Source organism: Nelumbo lutea, chromosome 1 (assembly GCF_056320005.1).
Source record: "Nelumbo lutea isolate HS-2025 chromosome 1, American lotus-T2T, whole genome shotgun sequence".
Taxonomy (NCBI): Eukaryota; Viridiplantae; Streptophyta; class Magnoliopsida; order Proteales; family Nelumbonaceae; genus Nelumbo; species Nelumbo lutea.
In genome coordinates, this window is record NC_142684.1 from 57,483,010 (window position 1) to 57,503,886 (window position 20,877).

Below are 20,877 nucleotides of genomic sequence, written 5' to 3' on the forward strand. Positions count from 1 at the left end.
GCAGTTTCTCTCTTCTGTGATTTCAGCTCTGAAGACAAGGATGTTGATTGCTTGCTAAAGGCTCCCACCCCTTCTTCTTTTGTTAAACCTAAAGGATCAGCTCCCAATCCTATCAGGAGTTGCTTATCCAAATCATATTTGGATCAGCCTTCCTTTAGGTGATAAGGATAAACCCTTATCTTATCTGCAGATTAGATCAGCTATCTCCTAATCTGATTAGGAGGCTTCAAGATCAATATCTCATTTATATCTTGAACTCTCTAAGTGGATAGGGTCTGGGCCCAATCCAATTAGCAGAACCATCTCAGAATTCGCCCCTTAAATGACTAATCAAATTAGCCCAGTTCGAAATGGGCTTAAGGCCCATTATGGTTATGTATTCATTTAGCCTTCCAAAGTGCTGCCCAGTTGGGCTTCCTTGTATGGTGTGGAACCCAAACATTGATTTACACATCAGCCACATGGGTTCAGCCCAGTCTTTGTTACAAGGCCTGGCCGAATACACTATTATAGACAGTGCACCATTGAAACCCATCAGATGGGTTCTATGGGCCCAACACTTACCCAAAGTGGTCCCTGGGCCAAGCCACCTTGTAACACCCAGGGACTGTGGGCAGATGCAAGATTAGCCCATCAGGTATTATCCTCAATGGTCTTACACTTAACCTCCCAGCCCATAATGATCATACACTTCCTGACAAGAGAGGACCTCTCCCTCGGCTACAAGGAATAGTGTTGCACTCTCTCTGGTATGGATCCTGGGAATTAAAACATTTTGCAAATCATTTTGAAACCATAATATGTATACTTTTATATCTCATATAAAATATATTTTGCAAAACAAATCTCAACGATTGAAATCGGCTGCCAGCAGTCTTGATTTCCATTAGTGAGAGTGCATCCCCGATCATTACCTTTTTTCCGACAAAGGGGCTGATCCTGTCACTATGATCACCCACTCAGATGAATTCTTAGACTGTCCCAACATACCCAGGTTTTGAACCCCGCTAAGGATCTCACTGAATGGTACATCAAAGACAGCCCAATCCGACACCTAGTGCAGTATCATAATCGAGTCTAGGGGTCCGGTGTAACTTTCTAGTTTTGCCCATCAATCTCCAAGGTCTAGGGCAATACTGGAAATCTAGTCCAGTTCAAAGATTCAATTAATCCTACACTATATGTGCCTAGGGTCTCACCCCGATAGCTGAGACAAGCCACCCCAACCGACTTGGTGGCACCACAGTGTCAGCCTTGTCAGGATAAGTCTCCCCAGACCTATCCACCGGCTGTAAACATTCTAAACTAACACGAGTCTCATTAAGTGTTCAGTTTAAGGGTATTACACAAAAACATACCAAGGGAACATGAATCAAATATGCACTTTTATTCATTTACAATAAACTCATAAAGTACATCATTTTGATTGTATCTAAGGGCATACAAAACTATGTAACAGCTCCCACTTGCACTTAGGTCCAATCAAGTACTAGCCGGAGTCTCATACTTTCCACGTGTTTTTCAAACACTTTCTGTGATAGTGGCTTTGTCAATGGGTCTACCACATTCTCCGTTGATGCTACCTCATAACATCTTCATCTCGTAGGTCCAGTGTTGTCATACAACAGTGGAATGGGTGATGTGTGAATTCCAAATTCAGGAATGAACACCTTCATTCATAAGACAGCCTCACTTATGGCAATGCATTCGGCTTGGGTTGTGGACTATTAATTTGCTACTTAGGACCCATGTTTGTTGACATTTAGGAAACAACACACGATCCTATTGTTAGACAGTTTTTGTATGCCCTTAGCTTCAATCAAAATGATGTACTTTATGAGTTTATTGTAAATGAATAAAAGTGCATATTTGATTCATGCTCCCTTGGTATGTTTCTGTGTAATACCCTTAAACTGGACACTTAATGAGACTCGTGTTAGTTTAGAATGTTCACAGCCAGTGGGTCGGTCTGGGGAGACCTATCTTGACAAGGCTGACACTGTGGTGCCACCAAGTCAGTTGGGGTGGCTTGTCTCAGCTACCAAGGTGAGACCCTGGGCACATACAGTGTGGGATTAATTGAATCTTTGAACTGGACCAGATTTTCAATATTGCCCTGGACCTTGGAGATTGATGGGCAAAACTAGAAAGTTACACCCAACCCCTACACTTGATTATGATACTGCACTAGGCGTCAGATTAGGCTGGCTTTGATGTACCAATCAGTGAGATCCTTAGAGGGGTCAAAACCTGGGTATGTTGGGACAGTCTGAGAATTCATCTGACTGGGTGATCATAGTGACAGGATCAGCCCCTTTGTCGGACAAAGGTAATGATCGGGGATGCACTCTCACTGATGGAAACCGATACTGTCGGCAGCCGATTTCAATCGTTGAGATTTGTTTTGCAAAATATATTTTATATGAGATATAAAAGTATATATATTATGATTTCGAAATGTTTTCAAAAATGTTTTGATTCCCGGGATCCATATTTGAGAAAGTGCAACACTGTTCCTTGTAGTCGAGAGAGAGGTCCTCTCTTGTCGGGCAGTGTATGATCATTATGGGCTGAGAGGTTAAGTGTAAGGCCATTGAGGATAATACCTGATGGGCTAATCTTGCATCTGCCCACAGTCCCTGGGTGTTACAAGGTAGCTTTGCCCAGGGACCACTTAGGGTAAGTGTTGGGCCCATAGAGCCCATCTGATGGGTTTTAGGGGGTGCACTATCCTTAATAGTGTATTCGGCCAGGCCTTGTAACAAAGGCTGGGCTGAACCCATGTGGCTGATGTGTAGATCAATGTTTGGGTCCCACGCCATACAAGGAAGCCCAACTGGGTAGCAGTTTGGAAGGCTTAATGAATACATAACCCTAAATGGGCCTTAAGCCCATTTCGAACTAGGCTAATTTGATTAGTCTTTAAGGGGCGAATTTTGAGATAAGATCAGCTGATTGGATTGGGCCCACACCCTATCCACTCAGAGAGTCCAAGATCTAAATGAGATTTAGATTTGGAAACTTCCTAATTAGATTAGGAGTTGGTTGATCTAATCTACAGATAAGATAAGGATTATCCCTTATCTTAAAGGGACTTCTAATCCAGATATGATTTGGGTTAGCAACTCCTAATGGGATTAGGAGCTGATCCCTTTAAGTCTATAAAAGGAGGAGGGGGTGGCAGCCTTTAGACAGAACATCCAACAGACTCAAGTCTTGTCTTCAGAGCTGAGATCACAGAGGAGAGAATTCTGCACCCTGCAAATTCTCTCTAGCCGCCTCCTTCCTGCAGTCGCCACCTATAGTAGTTCGATCTCCATTGCTTGGGAGAAATCAAGATTGGATCTTGATTCCAATATTTTGCAGAAAAGATTGGTAGGAGTTGTATTCACTTGTCATCCAGGTGATTCTTGGGAAGAATCAAGTTCTTAGGAAGGACACTGCTGATTCTGCTCCACCTTGCACTGCGCCATCTTCAGTGGGAGCAGATTTTGGTTTCTACCTTGGGCGTGAACACCTCCATTGAGAGATACTATTTCTCTATATCAGGTATTATCTCTCTCTCCTCCTTTTGGTTCAGATCTGGTTCAGTTTATGGTTCAAGAATGATCCTTGAAAATATAATTTTCTAAATAGGGAATTCGATTCCCAATTGAAGGGAAAGAAAAATTTTTGAAATTCACCCCCTTCATTCCGCAATCTTGGGCATCCATGTGATGGATTTCCTATCACTTCAATGGTATCAGAGCCCAGGTTCAAATCTTGAACCATTCTGTTTCAGATCTGAACCTGCGCAAATAGGGAGAAGGCGTTCTACCCAATTTGCGCAGATATGGGTTTTGGGAAATTTGTTCCCAAAACAGATGGGAAAATAATCTGAAATTAATTTTAAATAAATTTGATTATTATTTAGAATAGTTCTTTATAATTTTCTTGATTTATGGGCTGTTCATACAAGAGGAGATCAAAATCTTGGTTTGCGCAGGGAGAACTGTAAGATTTGCAGTTTATTGAATTTATTTATTACATTTGGTTTGTAAATATTTTTTTTAGACTCAATGTATAGGCATTCGATCTGATGTAATAATTAATAGAAATAGGATTTCTATTTATTTTAATTTTTGGATCGAAGATGGCGGCGTAGAGAAGGAGATTTTGCATATGGGAGATTCGCTATCGGCAATTTGTAGTTTGAGAAACTGCAATCTGTGATCTAACCTTTGTTTTGCAGGATGGAGTTTGCGAATAGCCTTGATTAACTGTTTTTGTTTTTCTTTTATCAATTATTTAATTTCATATTATTTTCTTGAATTAAGGATTTAATTAAAAATCAAACCCTAGACCCATTCGAACCAAGATTGGTTCAAACTGTTTGGACCAATTCTAGGGTTTAATCAAGGCTGAAAGCCAGCCCTAATTTTTTGACTAATGGGTCTGATGATTGATATTTAATTAAATGGTTAATTCGACCCAGCTTGTAAAGGCCCAGTTTTAAATAATTAAAACTACAAAAGCCCATTTTAAAGGATAAAGCTATATGGGCCGAAGTAGGTAACCCTAATTCAGCCCGTATACCTAGATAATATTAATGATTAATATTATGGAATTTTAATGGGCTTCCAACGGGCCTTACAGATAATTAATTGATTGGATCAATTTATCCCTGCATGAGATGTATGGATGTGTGATGTGCTGCGTACATGGGCCATAAGTACTTGGCCCATGCTCATTCGACAGTGGCTCTTGTGCACACCATGGCTGAATGCACATCATTGCCATGGTGTCCCTTTTGATCATTGGATGACCTCTCTCAGTGGTGGGCCCCACACCTCATCAAGAGGTTACGTGCAGAACCCTATCCGATTTAAGGCTCACTGAAATTTGGCTTTATGAAAGTTAGTGGGAGCCACTTTGGTTTGACCTAAATCAAACTAGGGCGTAATTATTTGTTCCCTCCAGCTAATATGAGTGCATATGATAGGAAGATTCATATGATGAACTCTCTAAAGGCCTTCCATCATTAGCATGAGGATGGGTCCTTCAGTAATGAGGAAACACACAAGAAAATGGGCTATCCATTTGCTGTTGGGCTTGTCTGAGTGTTTCATAAGATGATAGGGGCGTCATAGACCGATGTGGGAGGGGCTTCACCAGAAATTGGGAACTCTCTCACGGTACCTTGGCGTTCACAAATATGATGGGAAAGCACTCACTGGACAGAAAGGTTTACCTGAAAATGGCTATGAACCTTGTTTGACAGAGGGCAAAGGGAAAACTCATATGATGAGTGGATATGATCCTTCACAGAAAGGTGGTGGAGTTAGGTAGCTGAAACAGTTGGCTCCATGCACCCTATGTGATTTCCCACATTTCTAGAGACAACCCATTGTCTCCATCACTAAGAAAGGAGGGAAATCTCAGAGATGAATAAATGGAAATGGATCGTAGATTAAAAGCCATATCTATGAAATGAACATGAATCAAATTAGGTTGTGGACTGATGTTTGCTCTTTTATCAGAAAATGGCAAACGGATCTTTTGCAAAGCTTCTTGATGACAACAAGCTTAAGGGCCCAAACTACACCAACTGGTACAGAAACCTTATGCTGGTCCTAGCTTCAGAAAAGTTGGACAAAGTGGCAAAGAATCCTGCCCCAGAGCATCCGGGAGACAGGGCTTCTAAGGCCCGAAGGAGAGACTATCAGGAATGGGAGGAGAAAAACTCCCTAGCCCGGTGTTACATCATCGCCTCCTTTGACAACCCAATACAGAGGCAGTTCGATCAGATCAAACTTGCCAAGGACATATTGGACAGCCTGAGGATGATGTATGAAGAGTAGAATCGTTCTACTCGGCAAAAGGTCTTGAAGCAGTTCATGACCACTCAAATGTCCAAGGACCAACAAGTTCACGACCATTGTCTTTGGATGATGGGTTACATCAACGAATTGGAGGCTCTTGGATCCGGGCTAGACCTCACAACCCAGATAGACACTATCCTTAATTCTTTGCCTCCTTCCTTTAATCCGTTCATCATGAATTATAACATGAACAAGTTGAATGTCAGCTTACAAGAGCTCAGTAATATGTTGCAAAGAGCTGAAGAACTGATTAAAAAGGATGAGCCTGTAGCTATGCTTGTTGAAGCAAGCAAAACGAGCAAGAGAAAGAGGAAGACAAAGAAGCCTCAGAAGAAAGCCACTAAGGGCAAAAGGCAGAAGAAAGACAAGGCATCGGATGCCTGTCACTTCTGCAAGAAGACCGACCACTACAGGTCTCACCATCAGATCTGGAACAGAATGGTTCAAGATTTGAACCACAGCTCTGATACCACTGAAGGGATGGGAAATCTATCACATGGACGCCCAAAGAATGCGGAATAAGGGGGGCAAATTTCAAAAATTTTTCTCTCCTTTCAATTGGGAATCGAATTCCCCATTTAGAAAATCATATTTTCAAGGATCATTCTTGAATCACAAACTGAACCAGATCTGAACCAAAAAGAGTAGGGAGAGATAATACCTAATATAGAGAATCAGTATCTCTCAATGGAGGTGTTCACGCCCAAGGAAGGATCCAAAGACTGCTCCCACTAAAGATGGGGCAGTGTAGGGTGGAGCAGAATCAGCAGCTAATCCTTCTCAAGAATCACCTGGAAGGCTTGTGAATACAACTCCCACTAATCTTTTCACCAAAATATTAGAATCAAGATCCAACCTTGAACCTCTCCAAGAACAGGAGATCGAACTGCTATATGTGGCGGCTACAGGGAGGAGGCGGCAAGAGAGTGTTTGCAGGGTGCAGTTTCTCTCTTCAGTGATTTCAGCTCTGAAGACAAGGATGTTGATTGCTTGCTTAAGGCTGCCACCCCCTTCTTTTATTAAACCTAAAGGATCAGCTCCCAATCCTATCAGGAGCTGCTTATCCAAATCATATTTGGATCAGCCTTCCTTTAGGTGATAAGGATAAACTCTTATCTTAACTGCAGATTAGATCAGTTATCTCCTAATCTGATTAGGAGGCTTCCAGATCTAAATCTCATTTAGATCTTGGACTCTCTAAGTGGATAGGGTCTGGGCCCAATCCTATTAGCTGATCCATCTCAGAATTCGCCCCTTAAATGACTAATCCAATTAGCTCAATTCGAAATGGGCTTAAGGCCCATTATGGTTATGTATTCATTTAGCCTTCCAAAGTGCTGCCCAGTTGGGCTTCCTTGTATGGCGTGGGACCCAAACATTGATCTACACATCAGCCACATGGTTCGGCCCAGCCTTTTTTACAAAGCCTGGCTGAATACACTGTTATGGACAGTGCACCCTTGAAACCCATCAGATGGGCTCTATGGGCCCAACACTTACCCTAAGTGGTCCCTGGGCCAAGCCACCTTGTAACACCTAGGGACTGTAGGCAGACGCAAGATTTGCCCATCAGGTATTATCCTCAATGGTCTTACACTTAACCTCATGGCCCATAATGATCATACACTGCCCGACAAGAGAGGACCTCTCCCTTAGCTGCAAGGAATAGTGTTGCACTCTCTCTGGTATGGATTCCGGGAATTAAAACCATTTGCAAATCATTTCGAAACCATAATATGTATACTTTTATATCTCATATAAAATATATTTTACAAAACAAATCTCAATGATTGAAATCGGTTGCCGGCAATCTTGGTTTCCATTAGTGAGAGTGCATCCCCGATCATTACCTTTGTCCGACAAAGGGGCTGATCCTGTCACTATGATCACCCACTCAAATGAATTCTCAGACTGTCCCAACATACCCAAGTTTTGACCCCCGCTAAGGATCTCACTGAATGGTACATCAAAGACAGCCCAATCCAACACCTAGTGCAGTATCATAATCGAGTCTAGGGGTTGGGTGTAACTTTCCAGTTTTGCTCATCAATCTCCAAGGTCCAGGGCAATACTAGAAATCTGGTCCAGTTCAAAGATTTAATTAATCCTACACTATATATGCCTAGGGTCTCACCCTGGTAGCTGAGACAAGCCACCCCAACTGACTTGGTGGCACCACAGCGTTAGCCTTATCAGGATAAGTCTCCCCAAACCTATCCACCGGCTGTGAACATTCTAAACTAACACGAGTCTCATTAAGTGTTCAATTTAAGGGTATTACACAGAAACATACCAAGGGAACATGAATCAAATATGCACTTTTATTCATTTACAATAAACTCATAAAGTACATCATTTTGATTGAAGCTAATAACATGTATCAACGATTTAGCTTCTTCATTAACACTTAACATCCTAATTCCTAACCATGTTTGATTGCTCAAGAAGCTCCTGTACGGGAGAAAACAGGTACCTCTCTTTTGGTTCTCTAAGTTGAGTTCCTATCTGCTATATATCTATTTGCTTTTCATGGCTCTTATTCTTGTATACGTTGACTATATAATATCATCATTACCGAGTCTTCTACTTCCCATGCTTTCACTCGGTAATTATTGAAAGATCTTGGCCCTTTGAGCTATTCCTTGGATGTTGAAGCTATCCGTACACCTTCTGACTAATTACTCTCATAGTCCAAATAACTTGAAGTTTTTATTACTTGAGTTAGGCTTTCTTTCCATTTCGTGCCCCCAATTTTTTGGTATCACAACATAGGTGCCACCTACCTTTCTACCAATCCTGAGATCTTCACTCCAAGCCAAATGTATTGAAATAGATGTCCATTTTGTTTGTGATCATGTTGTTAAGAAATTTCGAGTAATGCTATACATTTACTTCAAGGTTCAAATGGCTAATGCTTTCACTAAACCCCTCGGCACTGCTCAATTCTATTTCTTAAGAGACAAGCTTCATGTCAAGTCCCTGGTTCAACTTTCAGGGGGGGTGTTAGCCATACTAATGTAATATGCCCATGCACATCATTATCCTCTCTCATTCATTCAAAGTTGTTAGCTTATCTAATGTGTATCCTTACCTCTCATTGTATATACCTTTTACAATGTATTTGTAGTTGTAATTTTGAAAAATATAAATATAAACACTCCATCTTTCATCAAAGATTGAGAGAAGTTTACCCATCAAATAGGCTGACTTTGAAACCCCATTTTCAATATAAAACTATTCAAATAGGCCGACTTTGTTCAATTCTTCAAGCTACTAATTGACCAGGACCGGGCAAGAGTTGAAGAGTGTGTGGAGTGGATGATCTCAAATTAAACCCTAGAAATGGTAATGTTGCCACAACTTCTGGAACAAATGGGAGTAAGACCATTTCGAAAAGAGAGGAGAGGATTTAGTATTTATGGAAAACTTGATGGGATGTTTAAGGCGGTGTTTGGCACATCTTTTTGACGTGCCTTTCAGTCTATAGGAAGCTTTTGGTCTTTTCTAGGGTGGTAATTGGGTGGGTTGGGTTGGGTTTGGTTTGGGTTGAGTTTCAACCCAATCCATCTTACCAGCCAACCCATTAATGACCCAGTTATATAAAATTAAATGAGTTGGGTTCAACCCAAACTCACTTTAGCCCAATTCAACCCGCCCAAACCCATTAATCTTATATTTATAGACTTAAAATACAAACTCTCTCTCTTAACAAATAAGTTGGTTGTAGCTTGGTGGTTATTGTAGTTATTATTTACATAAGTGGTGAAGGTTCAAATCATATTACATGCATGTTATTTTTACATAAGCGGCGAAGCCATTTGAATATGTTTGGATTCTGGATTTGACCGAACCACTTAGGTTCAAACCGGTCAAACCAACTTAAACCACTTAGGTTTAAGGGTGGTTGAACTGTTTAGATCTGGACCAATTCGGTCGGCCAGACCGGACCATATTAGGTTTGTGCGTAGGTTCAAGACCAGACCGGCTGACCCGAACCGGGTCAATGTAGCTAAATTGGGTCGGGTCATGTGGATATTGGTCGGATGGACAGTCTAGATCGGGTAAAGCACACGGAGGCCGAATCATCTTGCCCAAAACATTTCAGATTCTGGTTGACCTGGATCGATTTGTACCAGGTTGGGTCAGTGTGTGAATATTGGTTGGACTGGATGGCCCAAATCGGATAGAGCAAGTGGCACCGATCCATCCTGCTGGGGGTCTATTTAGGATTCGGGTTGACTCAGATTAGTATATGCTGGATCGGGTCAGACCATGCTAAACTAGTCCAGACTTGGGTCAAATTGATTTGGATTTATGTTGAGTGAACTCTATTGATTCAAGTCAAAACTAAATTATGCCAATTATTAATAGAAAATTAATGCATTAATTATAAATTGTTTAATTCAAATGAAGAAAATAAAATAAAAAAAAAACTAAGGAATTAATACTTGTGTTCATAATGCTTAACCCAATGGTTATCCACAACCCAACCCAACCCATTTAAATGGGTGGGTTAGGTGATGGGTTGATCACACAACCCACCAAGTAAATGGGCGGGTTGGGTTAAAAATTGCCACCCATAGTCTTTTCCCATTTGGTATCACATAGACCAAAAGATCCAAAGATGAGCACGACAAAAGACTCGCAAAGCCGAAATCAGCAAAATTTAAATGAAGCTTTTGGTTTTTCTGCACTGAAAATAGCCTTCCCAACTGTTTTTAACAGCCCGGTAGACCATGACACTAACCAAACAGTCTTGTTCTTTGAAGACAAGACCTCAAAAGCTCAATGTATCTATTTGTCTACTAGAGTGGTGAGATCTACATAGAAAGGCTTGCCAAACAGCCCCCAAGTCTTCTGATCTAGTGGTCTATTTGATATTCCTTAACTTAGATATACTTGGCTGGTCTTTTTGCTTGTGGTTTTTGATAACTATAAGATTTATTGGATATAGCATAGAGCTAAAAAAACTGAGAGGAAAAAGAAATAATACAAGTCAGGCAAGTTGGGTTGGGTTTAAGCTCGACCTATGCCCTACCCTAAAATAATACAAGTCAGGCAAGTTGGGTTGGGTTTAAGCTCGACCTATGCCCTACCCTAAGAATTGTGCCTAAGGCCTGAACCCAAATAGAGGCTGAGCAAGCCCGACCACTCCAACCCGAACCCACCTAAATTTTATGCATTCAAGTTGACCCATTTGACCGAGACATTTGAACTGCTGACCAGCAATCCAAACTGCAAAAGGACAAACGGTTCAGCATCCGGGTGGCTTTTGTAAACTATAGTGTCCTCTGTCTAGGGTCAGCTTTTTCTTGTTTATTGGCTGGCTGGTTTCTTTCTTGTTTTCTTTTCTTTTTTAATAAAATTCCTTTTCATTTTACTATACCAAATTACATAAACATTTGTTGATACATGGCTGAGAGAGAGAGAGAGAGCAGTAAAGCATAGTTTCAGATATCAGTTCTCCATCATCAACTTATGGAACTCATTTATTTTATCAGAGGGCAATTCCAGACAAATGTTGATGCCTCCGATCACCACACTAAGGCCTAATTTCAGATATCAGTTCTCCATCATTAACTTATGGAACTCTTTTATTTGATCAGAGGGCAATTCCAGGCAAATGTTGATGCCTCCGTCATCTTTGCTGTCAGGCAACAAAATGACCAATCCTGGCTTAACCATAATAGGAGTAACGCATTTGACCGCACCCCACTTGAACTCCAACTCCTCACCCTCCAGCCCCAGTCTCCACCAAGACACCACAGAGAAGCTGTCCACACAGCAAGGAATTCCTCTGTGAACCTCCAACCAATCAATCCCAGACCGAATATACTCATCATCCAATCTCTCCAGCCCTTCTTTAACCTTCCCTACAAGGAATGAATCCTCTGCCTTTTTAAGCTCTTCCACTCTCGCCCGAGCGAAGCCAGGAACAAGTGCATTCCCCACAAAACCATTTGGTGCAGGAGGCGCAATCCTTCTCCGCACATCCACTGGAAACAACACTGTGGATATCCGCTCATCTGGCAGCCCCATCGCGAGGCTCCTTGCTTTCCATATCTTGGCAGCCACAGCTTGGAAACTGCTGCAACTCATCAACTGGCCGTCCTTCAGAGCGGCTTTTTTGAAGCTAGCAATTCGTTCCGGCGACAAATACACCAGGTGAGTATCATCTGGCATGGATTTCTTGAGGGTGGAACCAACTGTGCCGAAAACAGTAAACGAGATCTCTGTGCCGATGGGTTTTGAGTACTCCAAGTGGGGATGGCTGATTTGTGGTGGATTCCGTGCTTTGAACAACGTCCGGTCGCAACTTGGCCTGATGACGAAGTTTTCACCGCGAGTCAGGGAAGCAAAGTTGATCTGGAACTCACGAACTCCTACTCCATCTAAAGTACAGTGGTTGGACCGATTAGCGAACGCAAGGCCACCACATTGAAACCGAGTCAACTGTCACAATAATTCTTTCATTAATTGTTATTTTGGACTCTGATATAGTTCAAGCAGAAATGCTTTTGCCTGAAAACTTTGCATTTGATCATCAATACAAACAGAAAGAGTTGAAAATTTAGAAAAACATTTTCAATCTGTAGGCGTTTGAATTTCATTAATTCTGGGGATTATTGAGAGTATGAGCCAGAGAAAATAGAATGCAGTGGATCCATTTTTTTGTGGGTGGCTTGATAAGACTGAAGAACAAACTAAATTTCTTCTTCCCATGGCTGATATTTGGGAACAAAGTAAATTATAATCAGATGGCTAAGATCGATATTTGTTGTAGACATATATATACCTGTAGCAGTATGAGCGGTTTCTCTGTGAACTCCAACACCTTTTCTTCCTCCTGGCGCAAGAATGTAACCAGTTGCTTGAATTCTGGCTTGGGAGTTCTAAGATCACCGAGCTGACACAGTTTGCAAGAGGTTGTTGCAGCAACAAATACAACACCAGCACCATTGCAATTTATCTCTAGCCTGCTGCCGTCCTCTAACGCAGGCTCAAGCCTTCCGGCCAAAAAATCATACTCAACTAGCATCCGGCGAAGTGCATCTTTGAAACAGCGACAAACTTCCTCGAAGCTGATTTCTGTCGCCGGAGGCTCAAAGAAGGACACAGCCTCGTCGTATAAAACTAGTGTGAGGTCTATGTTGGATAGGAAGACTCGTCGATGCTCTGTGGGTGTTTCGGGAACAATTACAGCTTTGTCGACCATGGTCACGTCCTCCACCATCATTCTGGCTCTGCCGCTGTGATCTACTCTGTGTAAGCATTCAACAAAGTTGTTTATGTCTTGGCCGGCTGGTCATGACTCATGTGGGTGGTTCTGTTTTGGGATGGTGAAATATGGTGCTGAACTGGCAGGTAAACTGAGTTGCTGTTTTCAGTGAATAAGTAAATTAAGTGGGGTGTGATATCCCGCTGTTCCCAATACACAGCGGGATGTGCTTTGTTTGCTTTTTGATAAGTTATTTATCCGGATAAATGCATTCATCCAGGTAAGTGTTTTCTAGGAAATACTTATCGGGTAAGTGCATTTATCCATATTCTTTTATTATCTTTTGTAATTAAGGCAATGACAATTTTAACCATAAAAATCCAATATTAAAATGAGCATTTTTGTCCCATTCAAGTGTTGACATCTAGTAATGGGATATCCAAGAAAATAAACTTTCCTTGGCCAATAAATATCAAAATCCCATTAACCAATTTTTCCCTCTCAATAAATATCAAAATCCCATTAACCAACATTAACCATATATTAAAAAAAAGAACATAGGTTTCTTGGTCAATAAATATCAAAATCCCATTAACCAACTTTTCCCTCTCAAAATTCCAAAAAAATAAAAAAGAATTCATATCTCCTCCCATCTAGAGACAGCCCACAATGTCCCAAAACACATCCCTACCATATATTAAAAACATCTTCTGATGATATTATCAGAACTGATAATGTCATCATAGAAAAATATTCCCCATACATGGCGGGAATGTGCTATTGGACGTTGTGGGGCGGCCCCTCGAAGGGAGGAGATGTGAAGTCGAAAAAATGTGAACTCGAAAATGAACGCCCCCTCAATATATTTATCCGCTAAGAGACAAACCATCAAACAATTGGGTTCAGTTGATCCGCTAAGAGACAAACCATCAAAAAATTCGGTTCAGTTGATTAAGCTCACTTGTCAAACAAACAGGTATCCTTTTTCCTGTGCACCTATAATCAGTACACGATTAATGGAACACCGGGGTGGGAATTCAGTATGGATCGACCCCTATCTGAAATGATGATCTGATATGTGATCCAATTCAATTAGGGATTTTCTACCCATGCCAATTAGGTCGCACCTCATACCTCACACCACATCCCAACATCCCAACGTGTATTAATTGGAAACCTCTCCCCATGAAAATATACAATACATAAGTATCCGAGATGTTACCAATGTGTGACTGGGATACTTTATGAGCAAGGATTAAATAGGCAATGGGCCGATATCTTTTAGACCCTGGTTTGACAACAAACATAGACTCAGTGACTCACCCACCCTGAAGGTGTACGCTATCAGTCTATGTGTTTTGGTATATACTGCGATATATACTATATAGTATCTTGGTTAATACAGTTTGATATGCCACTGACTCAGAAAATAGACCAGGTATGATTTGAACCCAATAACTCAAGTGGGCCCAAGAGTGCATACATATCTAGCGAACAAGTCATTTTTTAATTCATGATAATAAATGAAATAAATTAGCTTTAATTAATATTAATGTCTACATACAATTCAAAAAAAAATACATTTGTATTCTTTTCTTGGGTAGAAAACATACATTTATGTTTTTTGGGTAAAAAATATATATTTATTAACATTTATGTTTTTTAACTCTTGCTACAAATTAAAAAGAATAATATTCAAAATTAGTATGTTATTACCAGGCCCCTATGCCATGCATGGGAAAATGATGTTAGGGCTTATTGGACTTAAAACTTATTATTCTATGGTGCTACACAACCCAAGGGTGAGATTGCCTTAGCGAGGATAGGGTGGGGATGGGATTAATAGGATTATCTGATTGGGGACCGGAACAAGGACAAGGAGTGAAGTCCACACCCCGCACCAACCCTGATTATATATATTAAATATAACATTATTTATATTATATATATCAAAATCTATTTAAAAATATTATTTACATTTTAATTTTCCTTTATTTTAAATAAATACCTTTATGGAAACAATGTTTTAATTAAAAATTTGGGGATTCAGGCACTTGATGGGAACCTATCTCCATTGGGGATGTAGGATGTAGGCTCAATTTTTTCTCAATGGGGATTGGAGGCAGAGATAAGAATTAATTTAAAATTTCGGATCAGGATGAGGAGTATGATCCCCACTCTGAACCCGCCCTTAAACCCATAACACCCCTCAAACCCATAAATATAGTTCCAACAATTATGGTAATTATAAATGTAGTATCCAATATTTATGAAAATTATTAAAATTTTCTAATTATTTATTTGAACATATAATATTACTTAGTAATTAAATCACCAAAATCACTAATTAATGTTAAAAAATTATAGTAAATATCAAAGTTACTGAAAATATAAAAATAGATTTATATCTATTGAAATTAATTTTCCACTAAAAAATAAATTACTGAAAATTTTTAATTATTATTTGATATTATCATTAAATATGAATAAACTGACCAAAATTACTAAAAATATCAATAACTACTTATTGCTAAAATATTACTGATAATATCAAAATTATTGGAAATATAAAAATAAATTTATATTTATTGAAATAAAATTTCCAATGAAATTTTACCAATAATTTTTAATTATTAAATTTGTATTTATTAATGCTTTAATTGATTAACAAATTTTTAGTAACTATTGATTTCAATAATTAGAAAATTTTCAATAACTACTTAATTAATTTTTTTACTTGATTTTTTTGTTAATGTTAAAAAATTAAAAATAGAAAAATAGAAAAAAATGATAATAATTCAAATATAATAGTTGTATATGCTTTGTGCCTTGGACTTTAATAGAAATAAAATAATAACGGCTTTATGCATGTATTAATTAGTAAAAATCTATATAATATGTGTTTTGGACTCTTAATTGATGCATAAAATTGTATAATATCTATGCATACTACTATATTAATTGTAATATATTTTATCATACATACCATTAAAATATAAAATTCCTACATATTTATACATTATGAATAGTTATTTTGACATTAAACTGAATGTTACTAATATATTTATGGAATTTGTATGCATTTCCCTATCATATCCAAGCGCTTCTATATTTTTCATCCATATCCATGTGTTTCCCAGAGAGTCTCTATTCATATTCAAATTATTCAATACAATACATGGTACAAATATTTTAATCCTTAATTGTGAGATTGGTGTGAGGAACACTCTATAAGAAACGGATCATGATTCTTTCATCAAAAGAACTTTGATAAAACCCCGATGAATTTGATTAAAAAGATCACTTGATTGGTATATATAGCATCTATTAACAATAATTTAGTCTTGGTCATAGGTTCTTATATATAGTATTAAAGTCACTTTCAGGATTGATTTTTTCTTCATGAAAATCTCTCTCTCAAATGCCGTAAATGCCAAAAAAGAAAAAGAAAAAAAAAACTTATATGATTCAGATCAGACATCAAATCTTACAAATTAAGGCACTGTTTGGAATTTTTTGGTCCGTGGGAAGCTTAAAAACCGAAAAAAAAAAAAAAAGGACAACCACATAGAAAGACCAAAGAGTCAAAAATTAAAAAGCCTTAGTCTTTTTCGCATTAAAAGTAGAATACTTCTCAACTGTTTTTAACAGCCCAGGGCCAAGACACTTACCAGACAGCAGTCTTGCTCTTTAAAAACAAGAACCCAAAAGCTTAATGCATCGTCTCTCTTCCACTGGGATGTTGATGTATCCAAAAAGACTTGCCCAATTAATGGATTTAACAGTTGACTACTTGAAAACAACATCAGTAAATTTAAGTGGAATTTAAGCATCATACCCAAATTAAAAAAAATAATTATTTTCCCCGTACAACATATCACTATCATAGTAAAGAAAAATAATTAATTGTATCACACTGCAGCATATATGTGATTATCACACAATTTTTTACCTGAAACATTTCTTCCTTTGCTTGAAAATTAAAAAAAAAACAATAAGAAAAAAAAAAACAGTAACACAATGGGCCCAGAGTGCAGATACATATTACAATCAGTTTATGTCCAAATTCTCGGTAAAGAAGATGATGATCTGTGCACAAATGTTCATATGTCTTGGTTTCAATGTTCTATCAATGTTCTAGGAAAAGAAAAAGGCCCCAATGATCGAGCAATTGAAAACCTTAAACTCAGTACAGCCTTATGGGTTCATCTAGTGAGCATAAAGGAGCAGCCCAAAACTCTCTTAAACTTGAAAGATAGAAAATAGAATGGAGAGAGAGAGAGAGAGAGAATACCACTATATATGCTGCCTGCAGGCCAACTCAGTTCTCAGTTCTGCTAGCCAGAGAAATGAAACACTTGCGGCATTATTTAGAAGTGTTCCAGTGGAGAGATTTAAAAAGAAGCAAAGACAAGAACATGTATCTCATTCATTAGCACCATTTGTTAGATAGGGTAGGTGAGAGTACAAAAAAAAAAGTTCAATACGTGCATGCATGGCCACCTCATTAGCACCATTAGGGCCGGGTATTCTCCAATTAACATGACTGTGCTGTATTTCTTGCTTTTAAGAAAGCCCACATCATTAGAAAAAAATAAATAAAAATAAAAACAAGAAATTTGAGGTGATATCCACTCAATCAGAGTTTCTATATATGATCGATGGAACATAATATCGAACCAATATAAGAAAACATGCTTTTGAATCCAAAAAAAAATTGAAAATGCAATTCTATTCAGCTTTTGGAATGTAAAAAATACACTAAGGCTCAGTTTGGAAGGAATATAAATGCAAAATCTTGGATTTTATATTATTTTATATGTATTTGTACTGTATATATCTGTATCTGTACTTCTTCCAAACTGAGCCTAAATAGCATACATTCAAATTTCTCTCATTTCTGTATAGATCTCCATGAAGAAATAAAATGACTAATCAAAAGACCTTATTAAATAATCATTTTTATGGGTAAGTTTTAAACTTTTATTTGAAAATTTAGAGGGTTGTTATTAATGATCAGTAGGCAAAACTCCAATTACTGATATTTTGCCCAAAATAAAAAGAACAGATAGGAGTAATGGGAAATTTAGGATTTAATACATGATTAATCCAAAGGATCTCCTATCAAAAACAGTCTTGGCTTAACTCCAAAGCACTCTTTAACATGGCTAAATTAGGCAAGTCGCATAGGGAAACTCGGTTATTGACAAAATCTGGGGGAACTTTAATACACGATGCATTTGATGATTTTCATATTTGTACATGAAGTTAAAGGATAAATCTATGATGGCAGAAAGCCACAAATGTGTTGTTGTAGCACGATCCCGCTCTGATTCCCAATTGGAAAGTAATTAGGAAGATAAGAGTGCTGAAGTCAGCAGACAGCATCTGTTAAGCAATAAACAATCAATCAGAGTATTCCGGGTGGTCGATTCAAGTTAGGTACTTCGATGCTTAAGTTAGTCAAGCTGAATAAGGTTGTTAAAAGAGTAGAGAGCAAAGAAAAGAGTGAACAAATTTTGCACAAGATCGCACATACCTTGTAAAGGTGTGGAAACGCCTTTATATTGGCCTTGGGATCCATGTAACATGTCCAAAACATCCAGGAACGACAAGACTTTTTGGTCCGTTATCTTCAAGCCATGTCACGGCATCGTAATGATCCTTATTCGCTTCCTTGCAAAGCAAATGGAACTGAGGTTGTCATTACCGGGTGGGCGACGTGTTGCCATGTGCTTCAAAACCAATGAACATGGTTGACTGGATAAGGATGACATACCACGTAGGTCAGTACCTCGGACTATAGTTAACTACTTAGATCATCAAGTGCCCAGGTCGAGAAAGGGAGGTTGGTTGGCAGAGCTGTCATCTCATCCTTCAAGGTGACATCCTCCAATTTGTCATTGTGCACTTATCAGTCTCCCGTTGGTCGGAACCCGAGTCATAAAGGGCGGCTTAGGCTGGCCTGATTGGGTGAGGGCAGACCACATGTGGCACCAAGATGTTACAAAACGGTTCAGGTCAGCTATATAACACATTGCGATCGGAGGACCAAATGACCCCTCATCAAGATATGATACAAGAATAGCTTCGATCAATCAATACCACCGGATGAATACCAATGGATATCAATTGATTGATTACAATTCTCTGGTACCATCTTCCCTATTTTCTACCTCAAAGGCCCAACAAAATTAATTAAAGATAAACAAAAAAGTTATAACTTATTGTTGTGAAGAATAATGAAATCATATATTCCTACCATCTAGGAGAACATTATTATTAATTAAAAGTGGTTGGTTAAGATTAAGGCTATAATCAGATGAGATTCAGATAGAATCCGGTTACATCCACATCCGATCCTATTATCAAAATTTTGGACCCAATCGAATATATTGGGTTCAAATTTAACCCTCATCTACGTGCCTAAAATGAAAAATAAAATAAAATAAAAAATCAATTACTTTTTAAATATATATAATATTAAATTTATTAATTATAAATTTTATATTGTATATAATATTTACACGTAATTATACTATGTAATTTTTAATTGAATTGAATGGGGTTACAGATCTGCACATAAGCTCACTTTGCAAGGAATACAAATGTAAATATATATAAAATAATACAAAACTCAAAACAAGCTTTCCACTCTATGTATTTATATTTGTATTTTTCTAAACCGAGCCTACAGATACATATATATATATATAGAGTATAAATGCATTCAAAATAATACAAAACACAAGGTTTTACACTCTACATATTTGTATTTACACCCCTTCCAAATTGAGCCTAATAAGGCAATTTTAACATCTAAATTCGGAACAGTAGTATCACATATACATGAAGGGTTGGGCTGTTGTATGTATTAATGCAAGAATACTATGATTCGATTGTACATGTAGCTTTTGCCTCAAAAAAAAAAAAAAAAAGATTGTACATGTAGTTGTATTTACTTATTATTATCCAGTGTGAACTGATCTTGCTGGCCAACCATAAGACTTATCATCTCCATGAGATCCCCATGTCTCTACATCACACTTATGATCATCTCCAAGAGTAGCTATTGTCCATTTTTAGAAATTGATTGCAATTGGACCTATTAATTGTAGAAATTATATCTGGTGTACTTAGGGCTGTTAATAAGGACCCGAAATCGAATTGGACACTATAAGGTATCTAAGTTTACACCCAAAATCAAATCAATCGGTTCTTACGACAATTGGGTCTGACCCAATAGATCTGATTATAATAAATCTACTAAAAATATTATATAATAATATTAATTTATTTAATATTATACATTTAATATAATATATATAATTATACATATATAGAGAGAGAGAGAAATTGAATTGGGTTTGAATCAGTTCAGGGCTGGGTATAACCGATAAAAATCGAGACAATTAGGAATCGAAAATTCCGATTCCTAAAACTAAAACTGACCCAATCAGTTAAGATCCAACTCGACCCATTGACAGCCCATATACTCTATTGGACCAAACTGGCCAGGCGGCACCCCCCTGATCGATGAGAAACTATTAAATCAAAATTTACAAATCTCTCATGAAATTAACATTCATGGTTTTGGGTTACCTGATTGCACTAGATCAGACCCCGGGTCGTCTTCAGTTCTTTGTGCCATTATTAATGTTCAAAGAATGCATCATACAGGTTGTCATTTTGGCCCATTTGTGTTAATAAGATAATTCAAAGACCCCTTAACAAAACAATTCTATAAAACCGTATTCACAGCCCAGCTGTGAAATGCGAATATCTCCCTATAGATAA

At 38.2% G+C, this 20,877-nt stretch overlaps 1 protein-coding gene across 6 annotated transcripts; it reads right to left on the reverse strand.

Moving 5' to 3' along the window:
• Positions 1-11,192: 11,192 nt before the first annotated feature.
• On the reverse strand, positions 11,193-17,498 carry LOC148874693 (acyltransferase GLAUCE-like). Of its 6 annotated transcripts, none has more exons than XM_088965391.1 (4): positions 17,375-17,452; positions 16,752-16,869; positions 12,658-13,123; positions 11,193-12,314 (listed from the first exon to the last, which is right to left on the reverse strand). In XM_088965391.1, exons 3-4 carry the CDS (start codon positions 13,096-13,098, stop codon positions 11,424-11,426), a joined length of 1,332 nt encoding a protein of 443 aa, XP_088821517.1. In that variant the 5' UTR covers positions 13,099-13,123; positions 16,752-16,869; positions 17,375-17,452; the 3' UTR covers positions 11,193-11,423. The 6 variants fall into 6 exon arrangements, with proteins under 6 accessions (XP_088821517.1, XP_088821518.1, XP_088821519.1 ...); XM_088965392.1 differs by having other exon boundaries at positions 12,658-13,118; positions 17,375-17,448; XM_088965393.1 differs by having other exon boundaries at positions 16,752-16,814; positions 17,375-17,447.
• Positions 17,499-20,877: the final 3,379 nt, after the last annotated feature.